We start from the raw sequence: 21,331 nt of genomic DNA, 5'->3' as shown, positions 1-21,331 counted from the left end.
AGTTTTCTAAATTATTGTTATAATTATTACTATGTGTTTTTAGATAGAAGTCTCCCTCTGTTGCCCAGGTTGGAGTGGCACAATCTCGGCTGGCTGCAACCTCCGCCTCCCGCGTTCAAGCGATTCTCCTGCCTCAGCCTCCCAAATAGCTGGGATTACAGGTGGGTGCCACCACGCCTGGCTAATTTTTGTATTTTTAGCAGAGGTGGGGTTTTTGCCACGTTGGTCAGGCTGGTCTTGAACTCCTGACCACAGGTGATCTGACCGCCTCCACCTCCCAAAGTTCTGGGATTACAGGCATGAGCCATTGTGCCTGGCAAGTTTCATGAATTAAACAAAACTCAATTACTAAGGACTCTTAGAGTGAAAGGTTTTGATAGAATGTAAAGACTTCATCTGAAGTAAAGACCGTGAATGCACAACTGACATACTGTCAGTAGTAACTGAATATTTCTCATGAGCAAACAAGCACTCAGGAGAAACCATTAGATCTAAGTTGGCCCCAAATTTTTATGACAGCTAAAGGACTTGGCAGTTTGTCCCCCTAGACTGTAAGCCACTTGTGGGTAAAGACTGAGTCTCATTGATGTTGTGTAATTCTCTGGGTGTTTTTCATGAGAAAAAAATCCCACATTTTTTTTTCTTTGGTTCATTTCTTCATTCAACAGATATTTACTGAGTGTTTATGCCAACTACTGGACTGACGAGGAATAAAATACAATTCTTGCATTGAAAACAGATTGATAAATTGACTCAAGCATATTAAATAAAGCAATTCTGGGTACATGAGATGATGATCTTTGTCCCTGTGGGAAATTGATTAGAAGCTATACAGGAAATGACTCCTCAAATAATACATGTATTGAGAAAAATCTCCTACTGGCTGGTGCCTGGACTAATGAAAATTTAATTACTTAGGAGATATGTGGGTGGTTTGCCTGAAAAAGACTTAGTGATCAGTCGTTGAAGGCCTGGGAGAGAGTCCTCTGAAAACAGAAAACCAGGAGCTTCAGGAGAGCAGTAGGTTTAGGAAGAGACAAGGGAAGAGCTGACTAAGGCAGGTCTTGTTGCTGCACGGAATCGTCAGCTGAAGAGACTCAAAAGACAGCAGCATTGTCTTGGGACACTTGGAGCTTAGGGGAAGAGTTTAGAGCATGGAAATCGACAGAAGAATTATGGAAGTCACCACTGGTATCTTGGGGAGCAACCATAAGGCTAGTTCCAACCTTAAACTAAGGGAACAGAGTCCTAAACAGAAACCATGTAACTTTTTCCATGGCTGGAATGGCTCTAAGGAAGATGTTGGTTTGATATGCAAAGCTTGAAACAATTCTAAAGATGTACATTTGCCTGTCTTTTTTTAAACACTGTGTTTTACAAATCTTCTGTACCCAAAGAGTCCCTCATATTATAACAGAGTAGCTGATGTGCTTTAAGTAAATGATTGGGCCCATGGTTCTAGAGAGGATACAATGGCAAAGAGAGGGGCCACAGTAGGGCATAGAAGTGTCCAGAAATCCAGAGGAAGTCTTCAGAGACAAAATGCTTGATCTCCTCAGGGGTGACAGTGGAAATCAGCTCAACCCCGCATTGACTAAGTTCCTACTCATATTATAGTTAATTTTTTCAACAACTTTTTTTTTTTTAATTTTGAGATGGAGTCTCACTCATTCTGTGGCCAGGCTGAAGCGCAGTGGTGTGATCTCGGCTTACTGCAACTTCCGACTCCCTGGTTCTCCTGCCTCAGCCTCCCAGGTAGCTAGGATTACAGGCATGCGCCTCCACAACCAGCTTATTTTTGTGTTTTTAGTAGAGATGGGGTTTTCACCATGTTAGCCAGGATGGTCTCGATCTCCTGACCTTGTGATCCACCCACAGCCTCTCAAAGAGCTGGGATTACAGGCGTGAACCACCGTGCCGGGCCTCAACAACTTTTTAAGGGCCTATGTGTATAGCTGAGACACAAAAATAAATGATACATGACAATTTTGGTTTAGTAACAAAGTTAAACTTGTAAACAATAAATGCCAGATGTCATGCTAAAATTATGCATGAAGTACTCAGGTTGGTACAATAATACCTGGAGGAGGGTGTTAAAGAATCAGGGGAAAGGTTTATAAATGAGATGATTTTAAGTCTTGAAAGACGAGTAGGTGTTTGCCAGGTGGATGGAGTGAGGCAAGAGGGGTAGGGAATGTTACTGTCAAAAGAAGTGTATTTAAGGTGAAAATCTTCCAGTATTAATAAAACAGGGTTATAAAGAGAAGAGAAACATAGAAAGAAAAATGAGGCTAGAATGTCAGGCAGGCTCCAGATCATAAAATGGTGTGTTTGCAAGTGCCCGTGGTTAAATTTTCAGGAATTTCGAGACAGATGCTAAACTCATTTTTAGTAATTAGGTTATGTTAACTTACTCTTAAATAAATTATATTGCAAAGAAAAGTTACTAAAAATGAACCACTTCCTGATTTATTTTGCTACATTTTACTGTTACCTATGTTGAGGATATTTGCGTTTATTGTCTCTATATGGTGTAAATACTATGTGATGGTGCGCTACTGGGCATTTTCTCCCAGCTTTGCATTCAGAGACGTCATGATGTAGTTTTAAACCAGCCAGGGCAGGAATATTTATGCTGTGAATGTTAGCAAATGCTACAAATCAGGGCTTCCACCCCACCACCAAAAGCCAGTTGTTAAACTGGCTTTCAGCAACTGGTTTTTGGTTGTTAAACCAGCCTTGCATGGACTCACACATCATGCAAGAGTTTGCGCTTTTTCATAGAGAGAATGATCAATCTGGTTTGGGTAAAGGAAAAGGAGACAGTCAGAATGACTCACAAGTTTGACTTGTATAACAGAAGCAATGGTGGCGCCATTTATTTTAAGAGGACTCATAGGTGGGGAGATACATAAAGCAGAAAAGACAATGAGGTTTGGATTTACTGCATTTGGGAAGCCCATGGTCCATCCCAGTGTATTAGGCAGTTGGGTTTATGGGTCTGGAGCTCAAGAGTCTAGATTGTAGGTGTGTAGTTGAGTCACCTGCAAGCAGGTAGTAGTTTAAACCACGAACATGGGTGATGTTGCTTAAGGTGAATAAGTAGCAAGAGAAGATTGCCAAGGCCAGAACTCAAGGAGTGTTAACATTATAAGGTGGGCAAGGAGGAGGAGCCAGTAAAGGAGTTGATATAGCATAGTCAGAGATGTCTGAGGACAAACAACGTCAAAATACCGCTTCTGACCTCAGTTGTCCTTTGAGAGAAGGAAGTTAGGATATAAACTGAGAGTTTCAAAGCAGCAAGTGGTACCAAAAAGGCATCGATAGAGTACTGTTCACAAGAGCGCCCAGAGGACCCAGCAACAAACTTCCTGAAAAAGAGAGATGGGGATGAGTAAGGAAAGGCTTCAGAGAAACTGACTCCTGAGCTTCTTCTTTAGTAGAAGTTTATCTACCTGCAAAGCCCTGAAAGCCAAGGAAAAGGGGAAGACAAAATGGGAAAGTGTATTTCCCCCAAAAGATACATTAGGTTAAACAAAATTGCTTGCAATTTTCTAGGTATATTCTTGAAATATACCAAAGCATCACATTTTTTTCATCCAACCATTACACATACTCCACAATTCTTTCTAAACTAAGAAGTTACTTGAGATCTGTATTTGGAGGATCTTAAAAAGGTGTATTGAAATTCCACCCACTTCAACCCCAGAATATAAGAATTCTTTAGATTTAACTGTTCCAAATTTAATGAGTATTTGACATATTTGCTTTGGGGACTATCCTTGGAATAGTTACATGGCAAGTAATTCTTTCAGCTTTCTATCTCCATACTTTATAAAACTCAGTGTTGCCCAGAGCTTTTTTCTTCTCCTCCTCCACAGACGCCTCTATATTGGCTGTTTGGAGAATGGTGTACTGTTTAGATTTGTATCTGGAAATGCCTCTAATCTCAACAGATGTAGATGAGACTGAGACTCAGTGAGGTTAATTGCTCAGTCACAGAGCTAGTAAATGGTGAGCCAGAATTAAAAACCAAGTTCGTCTCTGACCTTAACCATTATGCTCTACTGTCTCTACATATGTATTATGAATCTCTAATCATTATGCACAGAAAACCATCATTGGCAAGGGCCCTTGCCTTCGTGTTCCTAACAAGCCTCACACCTAGCAACGTCTAGGCAAAGTAAGTCCTTGAATAGCCAGTGCCATCTTCTATCAACCCACTCCAACACCAGAGACAATGGCACTCACAGATGATTTCTTTGTGGTTTATAATTTTTGTCCAGTATAAGATAACCCATGGATTATAGTTTAATTGCCCGGTAGGACATAAACCAGTTTTGTATCTGTGGAGAGGCCCTCAACATCATCCCCAAATTTGAAGATTTGCTAGGAAGACTCATAAGACTCCACATACAGTTCTGCTCACGGCCATGATTTATTACAGTTAAAGGATACAAAGCAAAATCAGCAAAGGAAAAAAAGACACATGGGGTGAAGTCAGGGGAAACTAAGTGCAAGCTTCCAAGAATCCTCCGCCAGTGGAATCACAGATGAGCTTAATTCTCCCAGCAACCAGTTGTAACAGCACTTGTGAAACACCGTCAACCAGAAAAGCTTGTTAGAGACTGAGTGCCTGTGGTTTTTACTGGGAGCTGGTCACAAAGGGTAGTCTCTGCCTGGCACATACCAAAATTCCAGACTCCCAGAAAGAAAGCAGGTGTTCAGGAGAAACTATATTGTTTTACAGTTTAGATATAGTAAGCTACTTTGATCAGTTGTGGGAATGGTGGAAGCCCCCTGAACTCCAAGTTCCCAGATGCCAATCAAGGGCCAACCTTGTAAAGCAGGTCTTAAGGATAAGTAGTCAGGTCGGCTTCATTAACACTTTTTTCTGCTCAGCAATTTTATCTCAACATTTTTTCTTCAATGCCCATACTTAGTTTCTTGAACTGTACTTTGAACCAGGTTTACTATCTGCTGGTTTCCTCATTAAAGAGTTGAGTAAGTCTTTGACACATGCTCATTTTATATACATGTATATATATGAGTCATGTTGTCAACTTAAAAGGTTTGACAGATAATAACCTAATCAAGCTAAATAAAATCCAGTCAAAATTAATAAATAAAAAACATTAATTCAATAATATCAAGGCTTAATCTCCATCTCACTTTAGTTACTTAGGAAAGAAAAAAAAAGCAACCTTTACACTAGCATTTCACACTTTCTTAGTGACTTCAGAAAGTCTTCTGATTTAGGTGGCAACCACGTGCCTAGTTCTACTTAGGGCAATATTAATAAAATAATGAATGTTTCTATAAGTAATAACATATAAAGATCAATTTCCTCTTTAATTTTACCAATCAGAATATTAAAATGCTACATCATTGTTTTAGATGAAAATCCTATTTAAATATATTACACATAAGCCAAAATTTAGAAATAGCTCCTCGTATCACTGTACAATTTTGGGCCTTTAAAAAAAGTAAAAGCTTAATTTTAAGTTTGAATATAATGTGCAGTTTATGTAACATATATAATATATAATTATATTTCATACATTATATAAAGTATTATCCTTATTGTGAACTTTATTATGCTTCTGAAATTTCTCCATCATTTCAAATTTACTTCAATAAAAATTTCCCTATATTTTGTGAATTGCATTTTCAAAGCAGAGGTAATGTTACAAATTTCCGTCTATAATAAAAAACAAAATATTTACGCTTTATTAATAATTCTATTTAGAAAAGGATGCAATTAAGAGCTGGAATAGCTAACATAAGCATAAGAAAGGTAAACTTTTCTTGAATTAAAAAAAGGAAATACTTTAATCAAAAAAAATCAAGGACAGAAGGAACGAGAAAATTTTCTAAACAGCAGCTGGTCCTTCTTCACAATATGCATTACTTGTGCAAATACATCATTAAATAATACTCATCTGATATTTACAAAATAGAGGTAAAAGAAAAACCTAAAGTATCAGGATCTTTCATTTCTTATCCTCTTCCAATCTTCTGGACACACTAGTTTATATACCAACTAAACACGTGATACTAGTTAACTATAGTTGAGAGCTTATCAATTAAGTCATCAATAGTGTAAACAAGAAGTTGAATGTCTGCTTTTTCCTTCATTCGGTGATCACTATGTTTTCGGAGGATGACATCCACATCTGTGCTGAGTACTCGATCAGCAACCTGCATTGATGTATGCCAAGGTACAATGTCATCCTTCATGCCATGGAGCAATCTTATAGGGCAGTTCACAGGAATTGGGCTATGTAACAAGCAGTGATGTTCAGCTTCTTTAATGAAACTGTACTGAACATTATAAACTCCTTCTTCAGAGTATTTTGATGGCATACTCCACACACCTTTCATCTCTACTTCCTTTTTTAGCTATTGGAAACAGAAAGAAAAACAAAAGTATTTGTGATTTTAAGCAACATTAACATATGCAATAGTTTCAGGTAATCTAAAGAAAGCAGTTCTTGAATAAGAGGATAGAGGTAACAAAAGCATAACAATATTATCAATAATTACTATATGCCAGGTACTGTGATGGGTATTTTATACATATTATTCCATAAGATTCTGATAATAATTCTGTTATTATTCTATTTTTACAAAAGAGGATAATATGGTTTAGATAAATGAAATATTGTGCCCAACAGTTCAGGACTAGGCTACTAACTATGGCTAAGACTCAAACTTAAATTTAAATTTATCTAACTTTATCATACACTATCTTAAATCAGATGTTGCTTTACCCCAACTGAAAAGAAAAATGAAGGGTGAGAAAAGCGCTACAATTTCTTGGAATCGGTCTAGGTATCATTCATGTTTAAATAAAATCAAATCTTAGAACAAACGTTGTTTAGATTTCAAAATTGTAAACCTAAAAGTGTTGAAAGGAGCTAAAATGGGTATGGCATAGGGGAAGAAGAGAAAGAATCAAACACAGAACTAAGAATAAAAAACTAAGAGTAATTACACTGAAACTATCATACACATACTCATGAAATTTTAGGCTGAATGTAAATAAATACAGTTTTTCCTTCCAGAGTCCTACAAAAGAGAAAAAAAATTGATTTTTGTTTGGGATGACAAAGAAGTCTTCCACATACTTCCTGAAAGCCAAACAATAATATCTGCACATTTATTCCCTTAAAATGAAACATACACCTCCTTTGACTTTTTGAGAACTACTTTTAACATAATTTATCTTAATTTTTCTTAAAAAATTAGAATTTTGTATAACGAGTAACATGCAGTCATTATAGAAAACATAATAATAATAGAAAAGAAATAAATCACCCATAATCCTATCTTATGGATAGAGAAACCATTAATATGTGGCTTACTGTGGCACATATACACCATGGAATACTATGCAGCTATAAAAAAGGACGAGCTCATGTCCTCTGTAGGGACATGGATGCAGCTGGAAACCACCATTCTCAGCAAACTATTGCAAGAACAGAAAACCAAACACCGCATGTTCTCACTCATAGGTGGGAACTGAACAATGAGATCACTTGGACACAGGAAGGGGAACATCACACACCGGGGCCTATTGTCGGGGGCAGGGATAGCATTAGGAGATATACCTAATGTAAATAATGAGTTAATGGGTGCAGCACACCAACATGGCACATGTATTACATATGTAACAAACCTGCATGCTATGCACATATACCCTAGAACTTAAAGTATAATAATAAAAAAAAAACAAAAAACACTGCGACTTATTTCCTTCCAGTATTTGTCTATATGTGTTCTGGTCTGTATGTAATATGTAAAATACATACATATTACACATTCATATAGTTTTCTATGCTGCTTTATTTAGTACATATATTTCTGGGTTTAAAAAATTATATGAAAAGGTTTTAAATGCTGCACAGCAGTCCACCATAATTGACTTAATTAGGTTGACCATCTCATACTGTGGTACTGTCATGAACACTTTTGAGCATAAAAGTTTATTTATATATAATAAATTCTTGGAAAGATGATCAGTGCTTAAAACTAAAAAAAAAAAATCAAGCTATGAATAGTTTTAAGACTCTTACAATCATATAATATTAAGGGCGTTTCTAGAAAAATGGAATGGACATCTTATCAAAAATTTTAAAAAACAAGGAAAGTAAAGCTACACATAATTGAAAAATTTAAAATTTCAACAAATATACTATGATTTTCCCATGTTTAAAATTGTTAATTTATTGCAAATGTAAAAAGGAAAACAAGAACTTAAAAAATATGTATGACAAAACATAATCTACACGTACTTAGGCTTTTAATGTATTTTTAATTCCAAAAAGACTTAATAATTCAGTAAAAAAAAAAAGGTACTTCTAAATATGTCTCCAAATGATTTAAAATTAATGAAATTCTACAAAACTATAAAATGTATAAATCTATATTAATATCATGGCATTCTCTGTATTAAAACAACATATGAACCAAATATTTAAAGTAAAGATGATGTTTAGCTATCCTCAACTACTCAGGATTGTTCCTGAATTTGTAAATACTTCAGCAGATAGAACTTAGTCCCACTGATTATTAGCTGAAGTGGAGGTTTTGCTAATTAAGGAGACAGTGAATTAATAATAGTTTCATTTTATGCATCCCTGGCCCCTAACTAGCCCTGTTACCTGCCACTGAATTGATTGAAAATGGTCCATTTGAAGAACAAAGTTAACTTTATAAAACATATGTCTCAAATCCTCAAGAACAAAAAGTTCAGAAACAGCAAAGACATTACCCAAAGAAAATGTAGAATATATTAAGTTCTATACCAACAAAACTTATCAAGGCAATGTGGTTCAGAGGCTTACATTCCAAACAGCTGTGCATCATGTCCCAGGCCCTCTAGTGTCCAAAGGAGGTGATAATGATTAGAGTCAGTTAAGAGGATGGTCAAGTTCTTACACAAGCAATGAGAAAAGCTGGGCTTAATATTCCCAGGGTTATAAAAGATAGTAAAAATCTCCACATCTGCTCCATTGACATTGTTAGGGCTGTTTATGTGGAGAAGAGATAGTGGTCTTAGTGTTGGTGCTCTTTCCTTATACATGCTTTTAAGTTAACCAAGGGCTCGACATGCTTCTGTTAATAACTGCTTATCAGATTAAGTATTAGCAAAAAATGCCTTGATTTGCAGATTATAAATCTTCTCTGTCACTTAAAAAGTATCTACCCTATCCTCACTCTGACTGATGTGAACACACACACACACACACACACAGAGAGAGAGAGAGAGAGAGAGAGAGAGAGAGAGAGAGAGAGAGAGAGAGAGAGAGAATGTACCAGGGGAGAGAGAGAGAGAGAGAGGGAGAGAAATGTACCAGGCATACTGGCTTCTGTCTGTAATCTCAGCACTTTGGGGATCCAAGGCAGGAGAATCTCTTGAGCCAAGGAGTTCAAAACCAGCCTGGGCAACATGGTGAGACCCCCATCTCTACAAAAAATACAAAAATCAGCCAGGCATAGTGGTGTGCACCTGTGGTCCCACTACTCAGGAGGCTGAGGTGGGAGGATCTCTTGAGTCTGGGAGGTCAAGGCTGCAGTAAGCAATGACTGCACCACCGCACTCCAGCCTGGGCAACAGAGATACCCTAAAAACCCCCAAACATAAAAACAAAACCAAAACAAATGTACACAGGTTTTGTCATTTACCAATAATTACAAAATACAATAAATCCCCCCAAACCCCCCAAATCAATTCCTTTTCAATCTGCCATGTCCTTGAGATAATTTCCTACTCGAGAAGCACTGTATTATTGAGTTGAGAGGATGGAGCAAGAAGGAGTCCACATTTAGATCCGCAAAATGGCAATGGTGGGAAAAACATGACATTGAGCAACTATGTATAAGAAACCACCAAGAAAGTGAACAAAATTCAGAAACAGGAGATAAGTTCAAGGAAGACCAGCTTTGTAATTTTAGCTCTGACAGGAAATAATATAAGAAACCTGAATACACACACAATGCTATTTCTTAAGGAGCTGAAAACAATGTGAACTAAGAATGAACTGAGTTAACAGATGGCACAGGTTAATGCAGAACTTGAGGCAAATCATGACATTCTACTATTCAACACTACATATGTTTTTTCTTCTTTTTTTATTTCTGAATCTCCTCCTCTTCCTCCATTCTCTAAAGCATTGTTCTCAAACTTTACAAGAGGTTTGTTAAAACACAGACTGCTGGGCTGCACCCCCAGTTTTTGATTCAGAGTAAAACCCAAGAATTCGGGCTTCTAACAAGTTCTCACGTGCTGCTGCTGCTGCTACTAGCCTAGGGACCATATTTTTTAACTACTGCTCTGTTTTCTTTAATTTCTGTGTCTCTGTCACTCTGACTGACAGTATCTGTCTGGAGAGTTCTGTTGAGAGGATCTGAGGCTGCTTTTAGGCTAAAACAAAGAGAGTCAGCTCTCCATATTCATGGTTTCTGCATCCATGGATTCAACTGACTTTGGATCAAAAATATCTGGGAAGAAAAGGTTACATCTGTATTGAATATGTACAGACTTTTTTTTCTCGTCCGTATTCTCTAAACAATAACAGTATAACAACAATTTACATAGCGCTTACATTATACTAGGTATTTTAAGTAATCCAGAGATGACTTAGATTATACAAGATTATGTGCAAATACTACACCATTTTTTTTTCTCAGAGACTTGACCTTCTATGGACTTTGGTATCCGTGGGAGGTCTTGGAAGCAATCCCCTTCAGATACCAAGGGATGACTGTAGTTTCAGTTGATTAGCCCACTCTAACATAGTCACAAGAATAGGCACTAGCCTAGGGACCACATGCCACAAAGAGGACCAAAAGGAGATCACGATGTATGATCCAAATAAGTAAATGTAATAATAAAGAAAATGTTGCTAAAAAAAAAAGACACTTCCAAGTGTGATTTTGTTAATGTGTCTCAAATATTTGGCAGAATGACTTGAAGAGACTGTGGAGAAAGGAAATCTTAAACAAGATGCCAAATAGTTAAAGGTAGAAAAAAGATTGTGTACAGAAAGGCAGCTAAGACAAAAGTTGGGCCAGCACAGTAAGTCAAAGGACTTATTGTTATCTGTCCCTCCTTCCCTCAAAGAAAGGGGGAGCAGAAGTATAAGGGGTAAATATATTGAGGTGGCTAAAGTGACTTTTGACTTACCTCAACAGGAAGCTGATTAAACTTTGTCACTAAGGTATCTGCAGCTGTAGCTACACCAATAAGAGCCACGACCTTTTCTGGTCGTGCAATTGCAGCATGAAGCATAAGCCACCCCCCAAGGCTCGATCCAACAAGAATCTAAAAATAAAATAAAATATTAGGTCTTTAAGACAGAACAGGTTATAAACATAAAACAAAATATGTACAACAAAAAATATATTGTTTTGTTTTTGAGACAGAGTCTCGCTCCGTCGCCCAGGCTGGAGTGCAGTGGTGCCATCTCGGCTCACTGCAAGCTCCGCCTCCCGGGTTCACACTATTCTCCTGCCTCAGCCTCCCGAGTAGCTGGGACTACAGGCGCCCGCTACCACGCCCGGCTAATTTTTTGTATTTTTAGTAGAGACGGGGTTTCACCATGTTAGCCAGGATGGTCTCGATCTCCTGACCTCGTGATTTGCCCACTGTGGACTCCCAAAGTGCTGGGATTACAGGCATGAGCCACTGAGCCCGGCCTGAAAAATATATTGTTAGCAAGTAAAAAATCATGGAATCATTTTAAATCAAATATCAAAATTGATTAAACATTTAAATTAAATAAAAACATTTTCATATCTAAAGAAACAGCTTAGGCCAGGCACAGTGGCTCACGCCTGTAATCCCAGCACTCTCGGAGGCCGAGGCGGGCGAATCACGAGGTCAGGAGATCGAGACCATCCTGGCTAACATGGTGAAACCCCGTCTCTATTAAAAATACAAAAAATCAGCCAGGTGTGGTGGCGGGCGCCTGTAGTCCCAGCTACTTGGGAGGCTGAGGCAGGAGAATGGCGTGAACCCAGGAGGCAGAGCTTGCAGTGAGCCGAGACTGCACCACTGTACTCCAGGCCAGGCGACAGTGTGGGACTCCCGCTCAAAAAAAAAAAAAAAAGAAACAGCTTAAATATGAGGTTATAGTAATTACCATCATACTTAACAAAAACAGTCACCTGTGGCCCATCAGCTAAGTCATCAATTATAGAAAGAACATCTTTTCTCCATTTCCCCAGTGTGCTTTCCTCTGAGTTACCATCTGAACTTCCAACTCCTGAGTAATCAAACCTGGAAAAAGGGGAAAAAAAAATCTGTATCTAAATATCTATACATTTGCTTCTTTAATTTTTAAGAAAGATAGCATCTTCCTCATTACTATAATGCTTATAGCAAAACATCACAATCAATATGTATTTTAGCAAATTCTATTGGCTTATTCACTTTCAAATATCTCCTATGTCCAATCACTTTCTCACCTCCTCCACTGCTACCAGCCTGGTCCTAGTCACCCTACCTCTCAACTGAACTTAATGCAATAGTCTCCTAAAAAGTCTCCTGTTTGCATTTTCACACTCATAGTCTTTCCCTATAGAGTGATCCTTTTAAAACAAAACCATGTCTTGCAAACCCTCCAAAGGCTTTCTATAATCTTTAAATCCAGAGTCCTTACCATACTTTGGTGCCTGATCACCTCTCTGATCTCATTTCTCATTGTTTTCTCTCCCTCCCTCCCTCCCAACTGTATCTTCACTTTCCTTCTTGAAGTTCCCGTCTCATCAGCTTTTCTCTCCACATGGCATACTCTCCTCCAGATAGCCATTTAGATTGATCCCTCACTTCATTCAGGCCTTTGGCTCAAATGTTACATCCTCAGAAAAGCCTCCCATGACCATTCAATTATTGAAACTGTGCTGCTTTCATCATTCTCTAATTCTTTACTCTGCTTCATTTTCTTCATAGCACTTATGACTACTTGAGATATATTTGATTATTTATGGTCTGTCTCCCACACTGGAATGAAAGCTCCATATGGGCACAAGCTTTTTTTCAATGCATTCCTAGTGCCTAGATCAGTTCCTTGCAAGTGGTAGGTGCTTAGTGTATATTTAGCGAATTAATGGAAGGGAAGGAGACCAGAATAAAATTAATCATCACCAACCCATCCCTTTCTCCTTCCAACTTCCTAGTTATCTAGGCTCAGTTATCTGTCTGATCTATGAATTTTACCTCTCTTTAAGGGTATCAAATCAATAAAAAATCACGGTGGTATAAAGTACCATACCACACCCACAGGTTACCTAAACCCTAGTCATACTGAACTACTCCTAATTCCCAGTTACACCCTTTTATACTTAGAGCCTTAGCATGCTGTTCTGCTGCCGAGAATAGCTTCCTCCCCAACCTAAATTCGTAGTCATCCTTGAAGTCATGTCACCTCCTCTGTGGAACTTCACTTGACATATATGCCCCATTTTAGTACCAGTCACTTTCTTTTGTATGTACTCAATACTTTTCATATTGTATTGTAATCAAGTTTGTTTTTAAACATTCATCTCCCTCTGACTAGAATGTCAGTTCCTCAAGAGCAGGCTGTTTTATTCAAGTTTGTTTCTCCAGGCTACAGAACACCGCCTGCCCTACACCATCACCATTCATTCTCATGTCTTCTTATGTTCATCTCTTTCTTGGCACTTTGGCAAGTCCAGTATCTTGGTGCAGGTGTTTATTTGCCATCTTAGACCTAGACTATCAGAGTAGCCTTCTATCTTGTGTCTCTCTGACTCTGTCTTTAAATAGAGTCACTATACACATGTCAGTTTTTTTCTTTAACATTATATTGATATAGCATTACCTTCAGTGCTCCCTGTCATATACAACAGAAATACTTAGTGCTTTGGCCTGTTTTTTTTGAACCATTATATTCTGGTCATTCCAGACTGAATTCACAATCAATTTTACAGTAATTTTTTTTTTTTACTACTAAATTTTACAGTAGTACTCACTTCATCAGGGAATACTACTGCTTTAGATAAACTGATGAACTTACTGTTCCTAAAATAAGTCTATGTTTTCTTATGTGTTTCACACCTCACACGTTGATTCCTTTATCTGGAATACTTTCTTCTATCATCTTCTTTACTGGTATCTTTTTCTTTCTTTACTGATATTGTTTCCCAGAGCCTAGTTCAAATGAACCTTTTTGGTGGAATGGCTGGTATAGTAAGTAAGGGATTTACAAGAAATAGGAGGGAGAAGAAATTAAATTTTTCTTTAGGTTTGAAGTGAAACGATTTTGGATCCTTGGGAAATAGAACAGGGCAACTGGTGCAGTCTAAATCAGTTACTGTTTCCCCCTCAATCCAGGGTATGTAAGAGACAGGTGAAAAGGGTGGAGGGAAAAAGGGAGAAAGACACCAACTAATTCTCTCCTTTTCTCTCTTCTTAGTTGGCAATTGGATATGGCTGAATGCGGCATCTTTTACAGTTAGCTGCCTTCCAAATATATGGTGAGGATGCAAAATACTTGTATAGCTCTTTCATGAAGGAAAATATAAATATTTGGTCATACTAATAGGGTACCAGTAAAAAAAATATAGTTAACTCGCTGAACCCCAATCCAGAGACAAAGATAATCCAAACATATTCAGAACTTCAAAACTTTTAAACAGTAGCACATCTCCATCTTAGTAGCCTCAACAGGCTGGGATGTAGTCCCTAATAAAAACTCTATTAAAAATAACTATGAGAGAATACCAGCCTTAAAACCATATGTTATATTCCTGAAATCTGAATCAGTCTTATTTTAGGCATGGTGATAGGATCTTAATAAAACATTTTCATATAGTCATATGTTTTATTTCTTGTGTAATAAAACTATTTCATTATTGAAGATCTAAATTTTACAGCAAAAAATCCTAACAAAAGCAACCTGAACAATTAGAGAATAGAAGATAAAATCTCTTATAATAAAGTGCAATCAATAGTTAACAATAATTAGACTGTGATGAACTTTGATAAGAGCAAATAAAATGGAAGTTGTTCAAACTAAAAATTTGTAGTGAAGCACTATTCTTTATGATGGTATACTCATACAGGATCCAAAATGCAGAAAACCCACATTATGTCTTATAGGGAGATAGGAACTGGTTATAACTCTCATAGTCTCAAAGCTGAAATTCAAGAACTGGTAAAATGGTGATTTCTTGATTCAAATTTCTTCAGTGGCAAAAAAGAAAGACAACAATATTTTTGATATTATGATGTTCTGCTCAGGACAGTTCCCCTCCTTGGACAGCACTTCCCTCCTACCCAAATCCGAATTCATTCTTCAATGTTCCTTTATCTATTTCAATCCCACTGTCTCTAACTTTATGCAATTAAGGATACTGTTCTTTTGACACAATCACATTCTGATGAGTATTTCTGCCTAATTTCTCACATGTATTTTATCTTATGTTTCCCCACCCTGAATGAAATAGAATTCTTTGTTATTATGCAGCACTCAGTATAGTGCTTGAGACTCTATTTCCAAAAAGTACTCCAATCTTCAGAATAAGTCAGAACAGATTTTAAGAGTTCTGAGCATGAAAATACAATAATTCAGTTAGTTTGGTAAAAGAAATAAGATTAAATCCATATAATTGACATAAATACTAATATATTGAACAGGTAGTCTGAAAGTTTTATATATAGCTGTATTTTCTAGAATTATTGAATGAATGTTAGTGAGTCACTCTTTTAAAAATTTAGATGGATAGATTTTTAGGCTGTTAGTGCTAGAAAATAACTCAGAAGTTATCTCTAGTCCAACCAACCTCCTTTTGATGACAAACGTAGGTCCAATGTTTATTAACTTACTTGTCATAGTTATTGTTAGAATTTATTCTAGAACCCTTGTTTCTTGAATTCCAGGCTAATCTTCTTTTTACGAAACCATACCATCTCTTCTGGACAATAGATACTAAACATATGACTGCTATAGGTAGACCTTATAATAACATAAAGTTATTTACTAAAATAACTCTCAGTATGAAAAATTAGGAATTATAAAATCAAGCTTGAGTTAAATACCACTTATCCCTATTTATGCTTATACATGTTTAGATTACAGGAAAGGGAAGAGAAAACTCAGCAGAAATTTGCATTATATAATACTTTTAAATACATATATTACTTTCAGATAAACAGAGATCAAATAAAGTCTTTAAGTCCCCAGTGGAAAATGGTAATATAAGAGACTGTATGAAAGCCAACTAGTATATCTGTTTGTTGTCACATACATTATTGCCTCTGAAGAGCTTAGTTACCACTACTTCCCTTAAGACGTCCTTTGCTGCCAGGGTTGTCAGCATGGCACAAAGACCTTTAAAAAAGACTTTTAAAGGTTGCTTTAAAAATTAACCTAAATCACAAATCCAAGTTTACAGACCATTAAAATAATTTATAAAAATGCTGGCATTTACTTCAACTGATTAGAACAGAAGTAATTCTCCATTGTAATGCTAACAGTAGTAACATTTTCTCAGTAACGTGTTGTTCCTACCTTATGCAGGCGTGACCTAGAGATTTGCAAAACTCCTCAATCGCCAATGCTTTTGTACCATTCATATAAGAAAGATAGCCAGGGATGAAGACAATTCCTGGACTTTTGCCTTTTAGCTTCTTATAAGCCAGGTTTGGAAGGTCTGGTCGATTAAGGAATGAGAGTGACGTCTTTTGTCTACAAGCTAAACAAAGTACACAAAAAGTAAACTATGGTTTGTAAATTCAGTCTTTGGAAAACCATATATATTTTCGATCTTAACTTTCTTATCTCAATGAACTGATGTTAAATACTATTTCCATTTAACAGAAAAAATAAGAACAGACTCAAAGTACTAAGTTAGTAAGTCTGTACATGAGATCTCCAGTTTTAAAATCATGCCAACATCAGTAACTTCTTTGAGCGAAGTCCAATCTTCATTCTTCCAAAATACACAATGAGGTAGGAATTTCAAGGCAACAAAAGACAGAGACTAATCGAAAAACATTTTCCTATTGCTGCTTTATCATCTGTCCTAAACAGTATCAATCAACATTCAGATTTACCTGCAATAGTTTCAGTCCTCTCTTGTGAGATTTTTGGTTTTGTTTTTAAATTTATTTTTTGCTTGATAAGTTTCACATCCCCTATTTTCTTTTTTCCTCTTTTTTTTTTTTGAGACAGGGTCTCACCTTGTCACTCAGGCTGGATGCAGTGGTGCAATCCTAGCTTATGGCAGCCTGGACCTCCTCGACTCCCCAAGCTCAAGCCATCGTCCCGCCTCAGCCTCCCCAGTAGCTTCACTACACACATGTACCACCACACCTGGTTAATTTTTGTATTTTTTGTGGAGACAGGGTCTCACTATGTTGCCCAGACTGGTCTCCAACTCCTGGGCTCAAGTGACCCTCCCATGTTGGCCTCCCAGTGCTGAAATTACAGGTATGAGCCACCATGCCTGGCCTTGCATCCCCCACTTTCTCGGGGGTCAGGGAAGAAACAGGTTTGGTCTGCCCTTGGAAAATTGTTTCAAAGGAGGAGGTGCTGTGCCCTTTTTATTACTGACTTCCATCCACCTGCCCACCCATCTGCCCACCTCAACCAAGAAATCATGAGCCATGGTGACAACTCACAATTTTATTATCAGCTGAACTGGGTTCAATGAGCAGTTTCTTTAAAAATAACATGATAATATCGTTTTTGGAAAGAGATTTCTTGTAGACTTATGCAATCACTTTGCGTTTTATTTGTTGGTTTGGCTTTCTGTAAATGGTACACACAGATTTTAGTGTAATCTAAGTACAACAGTACAATTGGTGAACTTTATAAGATTCTTCTATTTCACCATTTTTCAAATTTTCCCCCATTATAAAATCCATACTTGCTCTTAAGTAACAAGTAGATTTTTTTAAAAAAGAGTCATTTATAATCCCACCTCTTCTTTCCAAAGACACTAGGTTTGTGTACTTCCTTAGAGTCTTTGGCCTAACAAATTTTCTTTTTTCATGTTAAATGAAGCCATCCTCCACTTTGAAAATTTCTCAGTCTTGAGAATCCATGTGTGCTGCTAAAGTTTTCCCCATTTTGTAATTAAGAAGTTGATTTTTTAAAGATGTAATTGAAAGCCTTAAAGCTATCCTTTTTTACATAAAAGCTTGTTTCAAAGTATAGAGAAATATGCCAAATTTAAAACTTTTGGTAAGGGCCAGTTACGTTGATCCACTGATGTTCATTTCCCATCTACTCAGCTGAGCACTAAAAAAAATTCTTACTATCCTCTTCCAGAAATCACCTCTAAAAACATAATTTCCCCCTGAGATGATTACAATTTACTTAATGTAAGTTCTAAGAAGACCGATTCATATAATTATATCCATAAATCATTTTTGAACATAAGGATTAGTTCAAAGCCTGGTGCATAAGTGCTCAATGAATGTCTGCTAAACATATGAAATAATATTATACTCTGGTTAATGAACTGACATACTACACTTTGCTAGGAGTATCTGCATGTGTAACATGCCTTTTGGTTGCGTACAATTAAATGCAAGTTAAACTGATTATAAAAGTTTAATTACTGGATACAAAAATCTCCATACAAAAGATCTCTGCCATGACATTAATTACCACTCTAAGCACAATGGCGTCAACAACACACAAAGCCAAAAAAAAAAAAAGGATCTAATTCAAAGACTATATATACATATACGAGGTTCTCTGATTTTTGGCCCAAATTCTAGTTTCCTTTGTGCAATAATGATTACGGTTCTTTTCACTGAGTGGGTGCAGCAAGAAGACAAAACTAGAAATTAGGCTTATGAGGGCGTCTACACTTTTACAAAGAACATGCCTCACATTATTAGGTTCCCTCAAGTCAAAGGTGAGTCGGTCTAAGCATTTCAGGAGTCGCAATCTACAAACTCCTAGAAGTAACTAATAATAATGCATTAAACGCATATTTTAATTTTTTCTAGTGTTGGCGTTTAATGCAGGGGAGTCAGACAGGGGGCAGGGGCTCTTTAAACTGCACAGTGTAAAACACCAGCGAGGGCCCGGGATGCCCAGAATGCCGCAGGGCCGCGGCAGGGCTCTCCTCACAGCCTTCACCATGAGCCTACAAAGCGCCTAGAACTGGGGTGTTGAGAAAGGGGAAACAGCATTTTTGAACCGGGCGCCAAAGACGCACTGCACAGGCACAGGAACTGACGGAACCCGAGGCGTTCGAAAGAACGCATCCTACTCCCGCCTTTCGGACACTGACCTGGGAGCCACCGTGGCGCCCGCTGAGGTATCAGTGCAAGCAGCGCGCCCAGGCCACGGTGGGGACCGACGGGGGCGGCTGCCCAGCCCCAGCTCCGATAAGGTACCCAGGCCGCCACCGCTGCCAAGCGCGCAACCGCCATCTTCCTAGCCGTCCCTGAACCCTGCAGTATCCCACAGACGCGCACGGTACGCAACGGAACCGAGGCTGCGCATGCGCTTCAAGCTGGAAGGCGGAACTTGCTGGTTTCAGCTTACGAAGAGCGCGCATGCGCAGCGCGTCGTGGCTCTTTCCTTTGGACTGTTGGTTCTACTAGTAGCGGGGTTTGGCTTGGGGCCTTTGAGATGTTTTGAGTGGCGTCGGGAGGCTACCCTATCAGCGGGCTGATAGATACTACAGGGCTGGAAGCTCAGAAAGCAACCCTATCCAACGGTCCTAGATGGGAAACCGTCTCCTGTCGAGGACACCAGGCTTGCTGCATCATCACCTGCAATCCCGCCCACCGCGTGACAGGAGCATTCCTGTACTGGAAATGCTCCCAAGATCTGACATTCATCTCGCCTGTATAACCTGGAATGGTATCGGACATTCCCCGCTCTAGATCTAGATGCCCGATTAATAAAATATTGAATTATCTTGGCCCCTTCTTCGTGCTCTATGCAAAAATACATTTCACTAAAAAAATGATTTCAACGGAAGAATACAACTGAGACGATTAAATTTTAGAATATTATATAATCTGGGGACAGAAGGGACTTTCTTAACCAAGATTTCAAAACCCCAGCATCATAAATAAAATATATACTTGTATACGAGTTTAAACTTTTCGAATGACAAAAGACACCTTAAGTTACGAGCTTAGAAAAATGGATTTTGTAGCATAGATACATTAATACTTCTATTCAGCCTGCTCCTAGAAATAAAAATATGTAATTCCAATAAAATTGGCCAACAGCTATAAACAGGCACCCCATATAAGGAAACATGATGCTCAAACTCACTAAATGAAAAACTGGAATTTAAAAAATGCCTTTTCCCCCCATTCACTTGGCAAAAAAGAAATAATTGGCAAGAATGCTAGACACTGGCACTTATGTATGATTGCTAGGAAGGTGAATTGCTAAAATTTGTTGTCAAGTAATATGGCCACATCTACAATTTTAAAATATGTATCCATTCCAGTGCCTTTTAAGGCAGTGGCACCAGTTTGTGATTATCCTATAGAAAACAACACTAGTTCTTAAGACTGCATATTATCTACTACACCGTTTTTAGAGGCAAAGAGAAGAAAAAAATGGGAATGGCTAACAATAGAAAAATAGTTGAATAAATTGTAGTACAAGGGTTTCCAGACTCCAGCTCTGAATACCTTTCAAACTAATTCCTGGGGGCCTCAAGCATCAACCATGAAGTTTTATGTAGTAGTTTCCTATTTAAAAGTTATGGTGGCTTGTGTAATACTTTGAGTATATATAAGATAGTAAAGTAACATTTATTATCCTGGTTATAAATTTGGGGGGCAGTAATTGGTACCAGAATTAAAGGCAAAGTTTGCATATAGTGAATTCAGCATGTCTTTGGAGTCGTGAGAACCTGGACTGTTGGCACAGTCTGGAACAGATAAAGAAAGACTGAATAGATCTCTTTCTTGAGAGGCGGGATGCCTATCTACTAAGGACATATAGTTAAGGATAGCAACTTGATTTCAGGACATACTGCAAAAGATGTTGAGTTGTGTTGCCCGTTCTCCATTACACCTGTTGTAGACTCTAAAGGACTAAATCACTAAGATGATGCCTGATGCATGCCATTTCATCATCCCTTATATCTCGTTTTTTTTTTTGTTGGCGTATTTTTTTTTTTTTTTTTTTTGAAATAGAATCTCGCTTGTCACCCAGCCTGGAGTGCAATGGGGTGATCTTGGCTCACTGCAACCTTGGCCTCCTGGGTTCAAATGATTCTCCTGCCTCAGCCTCCCGAATAGCTGGGATTACAGGCACCCGCCACCATGCCTGGTTAATTTTTGTATTTTTCATAGAGACGAGGTTTC

At 37.9% G+C, this 21,331-nt stretch overlaps 1 protein-coding gene across 1 annotated transcript; it reads right to left on the bottom strand.

Annotated features, from left to right (window-relative positions):
• Positions 1 to 4,414: 4,414 nt before the first annotated feature.
• Positions 4,415 to 19,492, bottom strand: ABHD10 (abhydrolase domain containing 10, depalmitoylase). The gene is made up of 5 exons (XM_007985843.3): positions 19,282 to 19,492; positions 16,542 to 16,725; positions 12,175 to 12,286; positions 11,192 to 11,329; positions 4,415 to 6,402 (listed from the first exon to the last, which is right to left on the bottom strand). Exons 1-5 carry the CDS (start codon positions 19,421 to 19,423, stop codon positions 6,058 to 6,060), a joined length of 921 nt encoding a protein of 306 aa, XP_007984034.3. The 5' UTR covers positions 19,424 to 19,492; the 3' UTR covers positions 4,415 to 6,057.
• Between the last annotated feature and the right edge of the window lie 1,839 nt (positions 19,493 to 21,331).

The sequence above is a fragment of the Chlorocebus sabaeus genome, chromosome 22 (genome assembly GCF_047675955.1).
Source record: "Chlorocebus sabaeus isolate Y175 chromosome 22, mChlSab1.0.hap1, whole genome shotgun sequence".
Classification (NCBI taxonomy): domain Eukaryota; kingdom Metazoa; phylum Chordata; class Mammalia; order Primates; family Cercopithecidae; genus Chlorocebus; species Chlorocebus sabaeus.
This window is presented reverse-complemented; position numbering and strand designations above follow the sequence as displayed.

What these genes read in the sequence shown, in the direction of transcription:
- ABHD10 (XM_007985843.3), bottom strand. Translation starts at nt 19,423, where the DNA reads ATGGCGGTTGCGCGCTTGGCAGCGGTGGCGGCCTGGGTACCTTATCGG. An exon ending in GGCGCCACGGTGGCTCCCAG is followed by an intron (nt 16,726 to 19,281) that starts GTCAGTGTCCGA and finishes TACTTTGTTTAG; the next exon opens with CTTGTAGACAAAAGACGTCA. An exon ending in CTAGGTCACGCCTGCATAAG is followed by an intron (nt 12,287 to 16,541) that starts GTAGGAACAACA and finishes CCCTTTTTCCAG; the next exon opens with GTTTGATTACTCAGGAGTTG.